At 39.6% G+C, this 13,770-nt stretch overlaps 1 protein-coding gene across 1 annotated transcript in view; it reads right to left on the bottom strand.

Annotated features, from left to right (window-relative positions):
- Nucleotides 1–13,770, bottom strand: part of grin3bb (glutamate receptor, ionotropic, N-methyl-D-aspartate 3Bb) — a 105,737-nt gene that overhangs the window by 5,997 nt on the left and 85,970 nt on the right. Inside the window, exon 6 of the mRNA XM_017714241.2 lies at nucleotides 6,978–7,129. Coding sequence (XP_017569730.1) covers nucleotides 6,978–7,129 — 152 coding nt within the window. The remainder of the gene's footprint in view (nucleotides 1–6,977; nucleotides 7,130–13,770) is intronic.

Here is a 13,770-nt window from a genome sequence, read left to right as displayed (position 1 = left end):
CTTTTGCTGTAGAAAAAGGGGAAATACGTAGGTGAGTTTTCTTTGCTTTTTTCGCAAAATACAACTTTATATTTCATAAAATTAAAGGAAAGTTCTGGGCAAGTGATTAGAAACTATTTTAACATTTAGTTTTTAGCCATTAGTTCCATTCACCCCCATTCATTGAGATCTCAGTTGTGCCCCTGGCGTTTTCCAGTCATGTTTATAACAGGAAGAGGCCAGGCTCCCATAACCGGCTCTGTTAATATTCTATTAATGTCAAACTTGTAGCCGCTGCCACATTGCTGGCACACCACCAGTCAATCTCTAGTGATGACAGCATTCACAGAACCACTGTTTATATACCATCAGTAACAACAGCGACAAACAATGAAGTGGTGCTGGCTTTTACAGCGTCTCGGCTGTTCAACATCGTGAGGGTAAACAGGCCAAAGAGCTGAGCTGGCAAACGTGAAATCTTTGAATAATGAGAACAAACAGGAAAAAACTTTCAGCTGTAAAAAAGTGTTGTCACACTGCCACAGGTAAACAGATGAATGATGATAGTTTTGATTACTTTTGAGTTCTGAGACTTCACAAATTGACACATGATGTTGACTGAGGATTTCTGTAATATAACTATTTGTGTCTAGTCCTCTCGTGTTTTAGCTCCCATGTATCAAACACAAGGCCCGTGGGCCAAGTTCAGCCTGTGACATAATTCTATTAGGCGTGCAAAATTTAATTTTCTATTAATATTAGCCTGTTTTACAATGAGCTGCATTACAATCCCCATCATGCACTGCAACAAAATGTGCCATCCTACCCCCTTCCCCCAACAACTATGGGACAGCAGTTATACTGCAAAAGGAAAAGAGCCAGGTGTGTAGCTCAAGCTCATAGGCAGAACCTGCCTGCTGGGGACATTTAAAGAGGTCTACCTGTAGCTAATGTACCCTTTTGATATATATATGTGTGTGTGTGTGTGTGTTTACTATTACCACTTGTAGTAAAATTAAAAGCATGATGTTCAGCTAGATGATTATGATGTTGATTATGCTGATGTATAGGCTGATTTAGTATTTACAAGGTAAATATGGATGTCTGGATGTTATCGTGGACAATAACGCATTATCGGGACTCAGATATCACATTAATTTGGTACGCATCAACACCTCTGATCAAATGGGACCTTATGTTTAATTTAAAGCAGCACAGTGGGTAGTGCTGTCGCCTCGCAGCACGAAGGGCGTGGGTTCGATTGCCTGGCCGGGCAACCAGGGTCTTTTTTGTGTGGAGTTTGCATGTTCTCCCCATATCTGCATGGGTTTCCTCCCACAGTCCAAAGACATGCAGTCAAGCCAATCGGACATACTAAATTGCTCCCAAGTGTGAGTGAATGTGTGAATGTATATGTCCGTCAACCCTGCGATGGACTGGTGAGCTCTCCAGGGTGTATCCTGCCTTCCACCCAATGCTTGCTGGGATAGGCTCCAGCTACCCCCTGGGACCCAGAAGGATAAGCAGCTTAGAAGGTGTGTGTGTGTGTGTATTTAATTTAATTGCCTTTTAACTTCTTGGCCAGCTAATTAATCACAGACATACTTTATACAGCACTGGGTGAAGTCAGAAGACCATTGCTAGCTAGTTAAGAGGTAGTTTGCACTGGAAATGACAGCTCAGCTAAGTTTCCAAAGTCTGTAGAAATAGTCAAGCAGGCCATGCATGCAGCTGTTTAAACGCTAGCATGGTCATGTTATCAAGGGAGCAGGTGGTCACTTATTTATTTAAGATGGACAGAGGCAAAAGGACTGTTAGAATAATGACTTAGACTTACTTAATAAAGAATTAGGGTAACAAAAGTCAAAATTGAGAAAGTTGACATATAAAGTCATTATTTCAACATACAAGTCATTACTGTGACTTAGTAAGTCATTATTTTGAGATATTGTCTTTGGGTTTATTCTGTATTATAAGAGCTCAAGATGACTCATAATGCTTAGTATTTTCACTAAAATTCAATGATTTTTTAAAGCTGTCAGATAAGCTGGTGCTTACAAATGAGTGAGCACAGCAGCGGGGCCCATTTGAAAGCACCACACTTTTGACAGCTCAAAAAAGACCCCTAATATCAATTAAACTATTACTAAGTATAACTTGTCTTGTACTTTGTTATCACAAAAAATTCTTATTACCAAAAAGTGGAGAATTTTTTTGTTGTCCATGATATGGTCCCTTCTTTTGCAGAGGCTGGAACAGCATTTGGTATTGTAATGTACAGAAATCAGGAAATTAAAGCTGTAAAATGATACCCATCTATCCACTGTCTTTTGCTGAATGGTTTTAGCTTCCTGAACCCTTCAGCCCCGTTAGCTCTTATTGTTGAGAGCAAAATATATCCCTGAGGCACACAGTAGCTAAGACGAGGCTGTTTTAATTAAAATGTCGACCATGAATGATCTCGCAGTTGTCGCTGTCATGAACGACTTCCCCTGTCACGACCTGGAAAGGAAGAATGAAGTACGGGGAAGTGAAAAAAATCTCTCAGAGTTGACACTCCTCAGTGTGTTTTGACCTGAGGACATCCAGTGAATAGAAGAAGTTCAGGGAGGCTGCAGAAGACTAGCCTACTGACTTGGCTTTCCCAAGGGCACATAAGATCCTTCCCTCCACTCCAGATAAAGCTTTAGTTTGATTCCCCTATCGCACAGCTCTGCCCGGGTCGTCGCTGTAGAGGCAGTATTGCAGAACAGGAATTCTGATCTCAGAGCAGGCTTCCGAGGACCGTTCTGGAAGGAGCACAAAGAGTACGTCCTTCTGTGAGATGCCCTGTGAACATGGCTCCCTGGTGGATCCGAGCACATCGTGTTAGGGAATACAGTGGCTCATCCCATTAGCTCTTAATGCCCACCAGACATGTTAACTTGTCAGCTTGATTCAAATGCTGCACCTCTAGCGTGGCTCTAACAAGCTCACAACTCTCAGCCGTTGTGTCTGTGTCCCTTGACTTGTCTCTGATGCTTTTGCAGCAGGAAGATTTAAAATGAAAATGAGGAATAATCTTTTCAGCCGAGGCTTGTGGTAGTTTTTCCTCCAAAATTACGAGAACATCCCACTGCAAGATTTCCAGCACAAAGCAGGACTAGAGGCAAAGAGAAATACATTTCTGGGTAGGACCAAAATAAATAAATAGAAAGTTGCTAGGCAAACTGGGTAGATACAATTTTATTACCCTGCCTATTTCAACAGCTTCACTGCTCCATGGCGAGGCAAAGTGATAGCAACTCATAAACCCAACCAACACTACACTTCAGTACACAGCACCCTTTACTATAAAGCATTCATCTGCTCACTGCAGACACAACACTTGCCCAGTTAAGACAATATAACCGAGTTCAAATCAGACAAAATGTACAAAATTGTGGACTAAATGCACTTAAAAAGCTGAGCCTAGTCATCCCAGGCTAAAGCATACTGGTACGGCAGAAGAACACAACGAAGATGTCAAATCAGAGTTGAAATTAGGTAGCTAATAAGTAGAAAGATGAGGAAAAACAGCAAATTTGGAAATCTAAGGCCAATTTTGCCTTGGCTAAGGCATTCTACAGTGAGCAGGAGGGCTGGGCGGTATGATGGGAATACAATATACTGCGGTATGTCAAAATTTGATTTGTTCAACATATGAAATGATCATATTATGTCAAATGTCTGTTCCAAATCTGAACAAACAAACACATTCCATCCATTTATATTTTAGAGGGCTCAATGGCTGGTGGTGTGGGATCTCACCAATAGTGCTAACAGAAAAATGAGGAAAATCAGAGCCAGGAAAAACCTAAAAAAAATAAGCAAGATAGCAACTCAGCAATGGCAAAGAGCTGTTCACTATATCAGAACCACACATTTTCTATACACACAACAGAACACATCTGACGTCAGCTTTAACCTCAACACTACTTACTCGACTTTGTGCTATCTAATAAATAGGTGTTTTTTAAGTAGCACTTAGCTACAACCATGCAGAAGTGTGGCACATCTGGCCTGCTAACTAAGCTCTCATGATTTCAGCTTTATTTTGACTTACTGTCACTCCACTTTTGCCCTCTCAAACATTTTTACCATCTAAATTTGTGTCAGAGTATAATGACAAGGAAAAACAAAGCAGCAAACTGAAATACCTGACAGCTGCAGTGTACAAAGATGAGGAAAAATAACATAGCAAACTTAAAAACCTAAACGTAATCAGCCTAGGTTGAAATATCTGGTCACCGTGTGCATGCCCAATGAAGACAGCATAACATGATCAAACCAGACAGCTGAGATGCAAAAACAGCAAAAAGCAAGCAAGCAAACTTCAATCATCTCAGGCTAAAGCATACTGCCATGGTGGACAAGAAGCATGTTCATGTGCCTTGTATGTCTCACCATTGATGACCCAATGCATTGAAGTAGGTGTCTGCTTCAACATTTTGACATAGTCCATTTTAGCTTTTAGATTTCAGCAGCACCTAACCTGAAGTTAAAGCCAGTAAACAGTGGAAAAGAAACACAGCTCACCTGTTTTCACCTTTGTCTTGTTCTAATAATGAGCAGCTGAGAACAGTTTAGAGCTAATTTATCTTTGCAGTGAAGGCTTGTTCTGCTGTTTAACTTGATTGCTGTTCATGACGCATGTGATTTATTCATGAGATGTTACTGATTAGGATTGTGCATACAGATTATTTCATAATGCAAGTTTGTGCACATTGATAGATTTAAGTCACTTACCAAAAGGAATGTGAACAATCGTGTTGAGCAATAAGGCTTGTAACATAACCGTAGCCTTTGTAGTAAAATGTCATTGTAGGTACCAAATTTACAGGCCACTAATGATGATGCATTTTATTTAATTATCTTATGAAATGTAGCATTCTATCCAAATTATATTGGGTAGGCTGGTGATCAATCTGGGTAAGCCCAGGCCTCCCCGTTTCTACACCACTGTGTGGGACATATATTTTAGGAGGAAGAAAAAAGTTCAAAAACTCAGTGTTCCTCCCGTTAGTTCCTGTAGCAAATGTCAGAAACCTCTCAATGTGTCATTTACTCTGGAATCTTCCGAAGGGTTTTTTACCTGATCCAAAGCACACCTCTGACAGCCTGAGAGATAATGATACAAGGGAAGTCAGTGTAGGGGCTGAGGCAAATCAATATGTCAAAGCAACTCAAGCTCGCTTCCCACTGAAGAATAAAGGAAGATATGAAAGTAGCTCTGGAAATATGAAAAAGGCAAACATTTGCACACTCTATTGGATTTATCTTATAAGAAAATATAAAAGATGGTTGTTAATTCGATAATTGGAACCCTGGGTATAACTGTGAGTCTAAGTCCAGATGGTAGAGGCCTTAACTTCATTATAATGTTTTATGTCTTTGGTCCAGTCCTTCTTTAAAACAGCCCATTAGCTTTGTTTGATCAGATTAAACAGCAATTAATTGTGCAATAATGTGGCCCAGTGGCTCACGACAGAAGGCCTGTACTTTCATCTGTACAGAAAAGAGGAATGTTCATGTGTTACCTGTTCATCATATCTAAATTCATAACAGAATATAAGGCAATCTAAGGTGGACATGTACATTAAAAGCAGGTACATACATACTGTATAGGATTATCACCCAAAACAGTAAATGGTGTGACAATCCCAAATGCTTTATGTGAAAAAAGTTGGAAGTTCTGGGTTTTCATCCACTGAATTACTGTCACTGCTTACTCAAAAATTGAGTTTAAGATGTTACACTTAAAGTCTATGGCTATGATTGTCATCTTTCTACACATTCAATTTACATGACAAATATTTATATATAATTATTTAAGAAAACTTAAGTTACATAATGAATTATATATACATTTGATTTACATTCACACATTTTAACATACATGCAGACTCAGACAACAGGCTTACATATTCACTTCTTTTACATTTGTTCTGTCTAAAAAAATGACAAAAATATAAATGTGGCTGGCAGCAGTATATATATATATATAAAAAAAGCATTTTCTCAAAAGTTTGACATAGCATATCAAAATAATGATTCCTTTAAAATGTGGACTTAGTAACCTAGAATAAAAACTTGCTTTCTTTAAATATTAGAGTTTGAATGTCAAAATAAATAATGGTGTATTTTCTCAAAAGTTTGACATAGCATAAGAAAATAATGTTTTCATCCAAATTTGAACTTAGTAATTTGGAATAAAACCATTGCCCTAAATATTGACTTAGAATGTCAAAATAAATAACAGTGTATTTTCTCAAAGTTTTGACATAGCATATCAAAATAATTATTCCTTCAAATTTTGGACTTAGTAACTTGGAATTTAAAACTTTGAATAAATCTAAATATTGACTTAGAATGTCAAAACAAATAATGTTGTATTTTGGTGTATTTTTGACATAGCATATAAAAATGATGATTTCTTCAAAAGTTGGACTTGGAATAAAAACTTGCTTTCTCTAAATATTGAATAAGAATGTCAAAATGATGACCATAAAATTAACATTATTTTAAAATAATCACTTTCTTGAAATTTAAAAGTCATTTTTCATATTATTTTGAGATATTAAGTCAAAATGTCATGAGTAAGTCTTTACTTTGACAGTAATTAAGTTTCAAAATGTCACGATTTTGAGAAAATGTTATTTAAATCAAATGTTTGAATTAAGTTGATATAAAGTCATCTTTCAACAAAGAAGGTCATTATTTTGAAACACTATGTAAAATCTTTTACATACTACTGCCAGAAACAGACGACACCCCTCCTCTGCCTTACAGGAATCTACTTCCACACGACCACAAATGTGGTACTGAAAGTTTACAATTACAAAACAAAGTTAGAAGAAAAGGTGCTTCAAGTCATATACACCATCGGTTAGATACACCTAGTAGGGTGAAAACATGTCAGTAGTTTAAAACAAATTCAATTTTATTGTTGATACAATGCAAGACCTGGTCGCTCTCACCTCTGTCACTGCAAAGACCCTCTTCCCACAGGGCACCACCTTGTACCACTTGTCGTGTAGCATGTCCATGTAGCCGTCGGATTTGTAGCGGCTGATGAATTCCGAGATGTTGGAGGTGAGAGGGGAGTTCTGGGGCAGGCCAATTCCATAACCTGCAAATGGAGCAGCACTTAAAGTCAGTCAGGGCAACAGCAGACGAGGAGCTCAATACTACTCATTTCTTCCCGAGTGTAAACAGTTAAGGTGATTCAATGACAGAAGGGTGGGGGGGTTACAGCAACAGCAGCAGGCCCACTGGGATTTCACTCCGCTCCTATTCAGAGACTCTGGCCTGATCGATAGCAGGCAGACAGCGCTGATCCTGCAGTCTGAGCTGCATACATACCAAGACAACAAAGCTTACAGCTCGAGCTTCAGTGTCTTCACATTCTCCTTTACCTTTTTGCTGATCTCTCACTTTTACTACTTTTACTTTGATATCTCTAATGAAAAATGGAAATGAGATTTTATGAACGTCTGCTGGGACGAGGGAAGTTCAGACCTAAACCATGACGAGTCGGCGTGTAAATCTCTGACCTTCTTTAGGTAATTTTTTAGGAAAACCCATTTCCACTGTGATATTTAGTTTATTTTAGTGATATTCAGAATTATTGTACTGATGGTTCATTCACAGTTGAAAGTATTTTTGAAACAATAACAACACAGTAAAATTTGACAAATGGAGTTTCATTCCCAGGGCGGCACGGTGACGTGGTGGCGTGGTGTGTAGCGCTGTCGCCTCACAGCAAGGAGGGCCTGGGTTCAATTCCCCGGCTGGGTGACCAGGGTCCTCTCAGTGTGGAGTTTGCATGTTCTCCCTGTGTCTGCGTGGGTTTCCTCTGGTTTCCTCCCACAGTCCAAAGACTTGCAGTCAGGCCAGTTGGACATGCTAAATTGCCCCTAGGTGTGAGTGACTGTCTGTCGGTCTGCCCTGCAATGGGCTGGCGACCTGTCCAGGGTGTATCCTGCCTTCCGCCCGAAGACTGCTGGGGTAGGCTCCAGCACCCCCCCCCCGCGACCCTGACGGAGAAGTGGCTTAGAAAATGGATGGATGTTTCTTATATGTGTAAAACTCACTCCCAACAATGTATATCATGGAAAAAAAATTCTTGAAAGTGGTCTATAACACATTTTGCAACACAAATAATCTAAAATAGTAAAGTATATTACACAAACAAAAGTCCTCTGGAAAATCCCAAATTGTAAGGATTATAAATTAAGGCTTAATAAAGTAGCACGGATACTGACGGTATCCCACCCGTTAGCGGAATGGGACCTCCACAGGACCACCTTTCACCAGATCATCAGTGGTGGCAACTCACTGTACTTCCACAGTATGAAATATAAGCAATAAAAACAATACTCGAAAAAATCCAGGTAATTTTATTTTGGTCAAAAAAATGAGTTTATTTCATAGTGAATTCTAACATTCCAAAACCAGTGCCACCTTCAAAGGTGATGCTTTGTTACTCCTCTAGTGACGAGGAATCAGGAGATTAGATGAGACTGTCTGACAGCAGCAGAGCGTCTGGAGGAAACAAGGCGCAGGACAAAGAAGAAACAAAGCAACATCTGACCGCCTCCGTCACGTATTGTTCCCCAGCCCCCCCACACACACACACTCATGCTGCTGTGAGGGCTGTGAGGGGAGCGAGGGATGAGTTATGTTTTGGGCAAGACTTAGGAGCCTTTATCACTCAGACACCAGTGTCCCCAATGGAAGAGCTGCATGAATCTTATTCAATCAATGTGTTGTTGCCCTCCGCCTCCCTCGCGAACATCTGTCAGTCATATCATTCGTTGTCTGCCGACAGATGCCAGGCACGCTCCAGCATCCACACATTTCATCAGCACTTGGGGAGCTCAACATGCACACACAGAGGGCTCATTTGTTCCCTCCCCCTCAAAACCAGGCCAACCTGACAAACTGAGCTGAACGTACTGACATGCTGCAGAGATTACCACTACAAATGTTTTAGGACTTCAGAAATCGACTTCCCCAATTTAAAAACCACTGGCTCACCTTTACAGCAAGGGGACAGGAAGTATTCATTACAAAGGAATAAAAAGAAAATTTTGTAGGGTGGCACAGTGGTGTTGCCTCACCAGATCAGAAGGGCCTGGATTCAATTCCCCAGGCAGGCAACCAGGGTCCTTTCTGTGTCTGCGTGGGTTTTCTCCCACAGTCCAAAGACATACAGTCAGGCCAATTGGACATGCTAAGTCACCCATATTTTATTGTATTGACTGTATGTGTCTGCCCTGTGATAGACTGGTGACCTGTCCAGGGTGTCTCCTGCCTTCTTCTCAATGACTGCTGGGATAGGCTTCAGGACCCACCCATCCCCCCAACTGTGGCACAGAAAGGTAGGTGGCTCAGATAATATATGTGAGTGTGCACTTTGTAGCCCAGCCCTGTAAGCAGTCACAGCTTCAAGACATCTAATCTAACTAATTTTTGCAGTATTGTGGTTCTATTTAGGCCCATTCCTCTGGCAAACCTTCAATTACCCAAAATTACAAGGGTCCTTCTGATAAATCTTCCATAAATTTTCAATGAAATTCAAGTCAGGAGACTGGCCAGTCACATTCAAGGTGACCTTCACCTTCTGTTTTAGAAACCAGATTTGGGTTACTCTGGCTGTATGTTTGGGGTCATTGTCTTGTTGCAACATCCATCATTCCCATTAAATTCCCCTCATATATGTCCTGGCACATCGCTCCACTCAAGCTTACCCCAGTACCTTTTGCAGAGAAGCAGCCCCAGATCATGCTTCCGCCTTCATACTTCACTATGGGTTTGGTGTTCTTGGGATCACGTGCAACCCTTTTTTGTTTTCATCTGATGAAAGTGCATTTTTCCAAAACAGTCTAAATGCTTGGGTACAAACTTGATATGCACATATCTGAGATGACTGCAGTACAATTCAATGCTTATTGTTCTCTGTGTAACTCCTGCCTTATGGTCATCCTGCAAATCGTTTATAGGGACTGCTGACTTCTCTCTTACCTTTCTTATCACAAATGTGAGAGCTCATTGTTAAGTCTTGTGTGGCTCACAGGTCAAGGGAGGATTAGTGGTGGTTCTATGGATTTTCCACTTGCATATTATTAGACCAATTGTAGTAGCAGGGATGTTTGAGGTCTTGGTTATGGCTTTGTACCATTTTCCATTCATGTACTGTTTAATAATGTTGTCCCTAAGAACTTCTGGAAGCTCATTCACCTTCCTCACAATGTCAAAAAATATTATGTATGGAAAATCGAAGTGGACATCACACAAATAAGTGTCAGAATACCTATTTCCTTTCACTGTACTTGTTCCAACCACCAACATCTTCTACATTTATCATTTACGGCTTTAAGCAAACCTGCCAAATGAATTACAGTTTGAGCACATGCCCAGATGTAGCTACTTGATCGGTCAGGATGTGTTTATATCTGCTAGCTCTGTATCGCAGTAATAATTTAATGTAGAGGAGATGAATGAACCATGACACAGAACGAGTCAGCAGTGGGAAGATGAAAATCCAGCCACAAGAAATCAGAAGAGAACCACGAGGTATGGCACATAATTAATGTAGGGAAGAGAGGAGGACGTGCAGCTAGAGGTCTAATTGAGCCAAACCCCAATTATTGTTTTACTGCTGAATCCCATCTCAGTGTCAGACCCGTAAAATTGAGAAACCTCAAAACTAGCTGGCTGCAGGGGAAAGAGTTATTTTTCTACCACTCCCACTTCATTCAACCCTGCTAGCTCCTTTCCTCTCATCTGTTCTCGCCTGGAGAAAAATGATGGAGCCTTTCTCAAGGCCCTTAGGGAAGAACCTGTTGTTCCTGCAGGCTGAGCGAAGAAAACAGCCCAGGCTCTGCTCTAGAGTTGTTTCTTCAATCCAAAAGTGGCTGAGTGAGCCTCATGAAAAATATCTGCCAGACAAATTTTTTGCTATTTCAAAGCTGGCGAGCTGTGAAATTTGCTAAGGAGTTTAAAATATGAAAAATATGCGATGGGAGCACTCCCTCTCTCCAGTGTGCTCAGTCTCACTCACTCATTCCAAAAATAGAACCGCATAGCCAAGTTACTAAGTGGAGTTTGGAGCTACAGTTGGCACCAAGTTGACCCTGTACTGTGAATTATTGCAAAGACTGAGGATACCAATTATTATAATAGCTACTTCTGACTATTACCAGAGAGTCTGGTAAGTTTCAACAATCAGTTTAACTAAGAACTTTACCTACTTTGACAGAAAGGGGCCATTTGAGAAATGCAAAACTGAAAGCACAGTTGTTCTGCTTGCATTGGGGTATCAGCGGCATCCAGATGACACCTTTTCAAATTCTCTCAGGTGCGATTCATTTCTATGGAGCACACCTTGATAGAAAAGCCCTCCTCTAGCCTGAACAATGTGCTTTGCTTTTTTAAACTGCTGAAAATCTTTCTCAAGTCAACTTTCATGGGGAGTGTCCATGAAAAGAGCCGTACGTCATCCACAGCTGAACCGTTAATATCAAGGATGCCTTCTCTCTTGTCATCAACATGGAAGAAAAGCTAAATTGGGCTGGTTTCAGACATGCAAAGCTGTATAACACACAACACAAACATATGTTTTATGTTTTCACATTTTATGTCAGTGTCAAAACATTTATCGCTTGTCTAGATCTTCTGTGTTCTCTCATATCTCATGTTTACCTACTTGTCAATCAAATATGTTAACCAGTCCTCCAAGAAGAGTGTTCCGTTTCTTTTTAAGCACAAATTGTGAGAGATATCTGTCTTTAAAATCATGTCATCTGAACACTCCTTAACACTATAATAATACAATAAAAAATACTGTTAGCCTCACTCCTGAGGACGGTACACCTGGAACCTACAGTACTGGATTGCTGGCCAATGGAAAAAGTGTAGACCAGTTTCCTGATGCCAAAGTTTAAATACATTGTGCAGTGGAAAATGTCTTTGGATGAATATATAAGCTGCGTTGCAAAATATACCAAAGCAGTAGTGAAGACTGGGTATGTAAAGAAAATACACGGCAAGTTATTATTCAGGCAAATCCTTCACGGCATACAACACTGCACAAGCTGTTCCAACTTCTAGAGCCTGTTTACACCTTGCATTAACATTTTCTGTGATTGGGTCATGTTCAGGTTTCACTTGATTGCATGAAAAGCCAGGTGTAAATGACATCAGCACGCACTGTGAGCAGTTTATGATCAGATCACTCAAAGCACATGTTGACCGCCTGTAACACAGGTGTAAATATATTCAAATATATTGACATGAGCACAGATTAGCAAGCAAGAGAATAAACAATGAAACAAAACATACAAAACATCCAAAGCTAAAGTTATCTAAATCTAGCTAAATCTAAGAGCCTTTGTGTGAAATCATCCAAGCCAAGACTGTCCATTCATCATATGGCAATGACGTATGTGCTGACATAGTACAATCAGTTCTCATCTGGTCACACTGCAGACATATTTTAGTAAAAAGTGTAAATAGAATCCAGGAAAAGTTTAAGATATGATTTGGACACAAAGTAGTGTTTAAACCTAGTCTAGTTCACAGTGACAACAATACAAGGGACTGTTAAATGCTAATAATATTAGCATTAACTACATAACAAGCTAACGCCACCTTAACAAACTCCTTACAAAGTGATCATTCTAGTCAAGAATAGTGGTTGGTGTCTTTATCATCACCTGTAAGAGTAAAGAAAGTGTTATTAAATATAGAGGTGAATTTCCAACTGACAACAGACACAGTATGAGGCCAAATAATTAATCTACGTAGCTGTGCCCTGTAAAGGTGTTATTACCCCTGTTAGTAGGAGTTTGTTGTTAAGTTTCGTGCATTATAGATTTTTTTTTGTTTCCTTTGATTGTTTTGATATTATATGTATTTTCCTCAATCCAAGTAATGAAAAAAAAAACAGGTCATGTTTTGTTTGTTGTGATGTAAATATATGATGTAATGACTGTCGAAAGCAAATGTAACATCTTTATGGCCTTTACACACCAAAAACAATTTATTGGTATGATTTTTTTTCCCAGATGACTGTAAATTAATGAAGACATTTTGCACAACAAACATGATTTATCAAACGGCAAAATTGTGACATTACTTGCCCTCAGAACGATTTTTGCAAACCTTTGCCAGCAATAGAAACTCACTGACCAGCCACGGTTGTCTCTGATGTTGATATGGCGACACTCAAACTGGCATATCAGTTGTGAAAATTGGAACTGTGTTCTGGTTTTGGTACTGGATGAATACGAAGCTAAATGTTGTGAAAAAAAAAAAAAAACAAAAGTACTCTTAAGCTGTTTTATGTCAACAAAAATATTTGTGGGTATTTTTCTTAATGAACTTCTTACTTAAACAGATAAAATACCCCAAACTATGGATGGGTAGTATATAAGTGTCAATATCCAAAACTGCAGAGTGTACAGAGTTTGATGGAAGTAAAGGAATTCTTTTAATCTACCCTATCTATCATTGCCTTTGATTGGCAAACTAAAACACCTGCCATCATTGTCTCTAAAACATCTACGCAACAATAAATATCCATAGTTTTTTTACAGCTGTTTCAACGTAGCATGGTAGCTGAAATGATTTTGAGGGGAAACTACAGAGAGTGAGGCAGCTTTTTGTAGGTTTGGACCTTGCCTTCTGTGCCCTTATAAGGCAAAACCTTTAAAAGATTTCAAATATTTTTTTTGCTATTATAGCATACAGTACATTTCAATATCA

The sequence above is a fragment of the Pygocentrus nattereri genome, chromosome 15 (genome assembly GCF_015220715.1).
Source record: "Pygocentrus nattereri isolate fPygNat1 chromosome 15, fPygNat1.pri, whole genome shotgun sequence".
Classification (NCBI taxonomy): Eukaryota; Metazoa; Chordata; class Actinopteri; order Characiformes; family Serrasalmidae; genus Pygocentrus; species Pygocentrus nattereri.
Note: the sequence above shows the minus strand (reverse complement) of the source record. Positions and strands in the feature narration are given on the sequence as shown.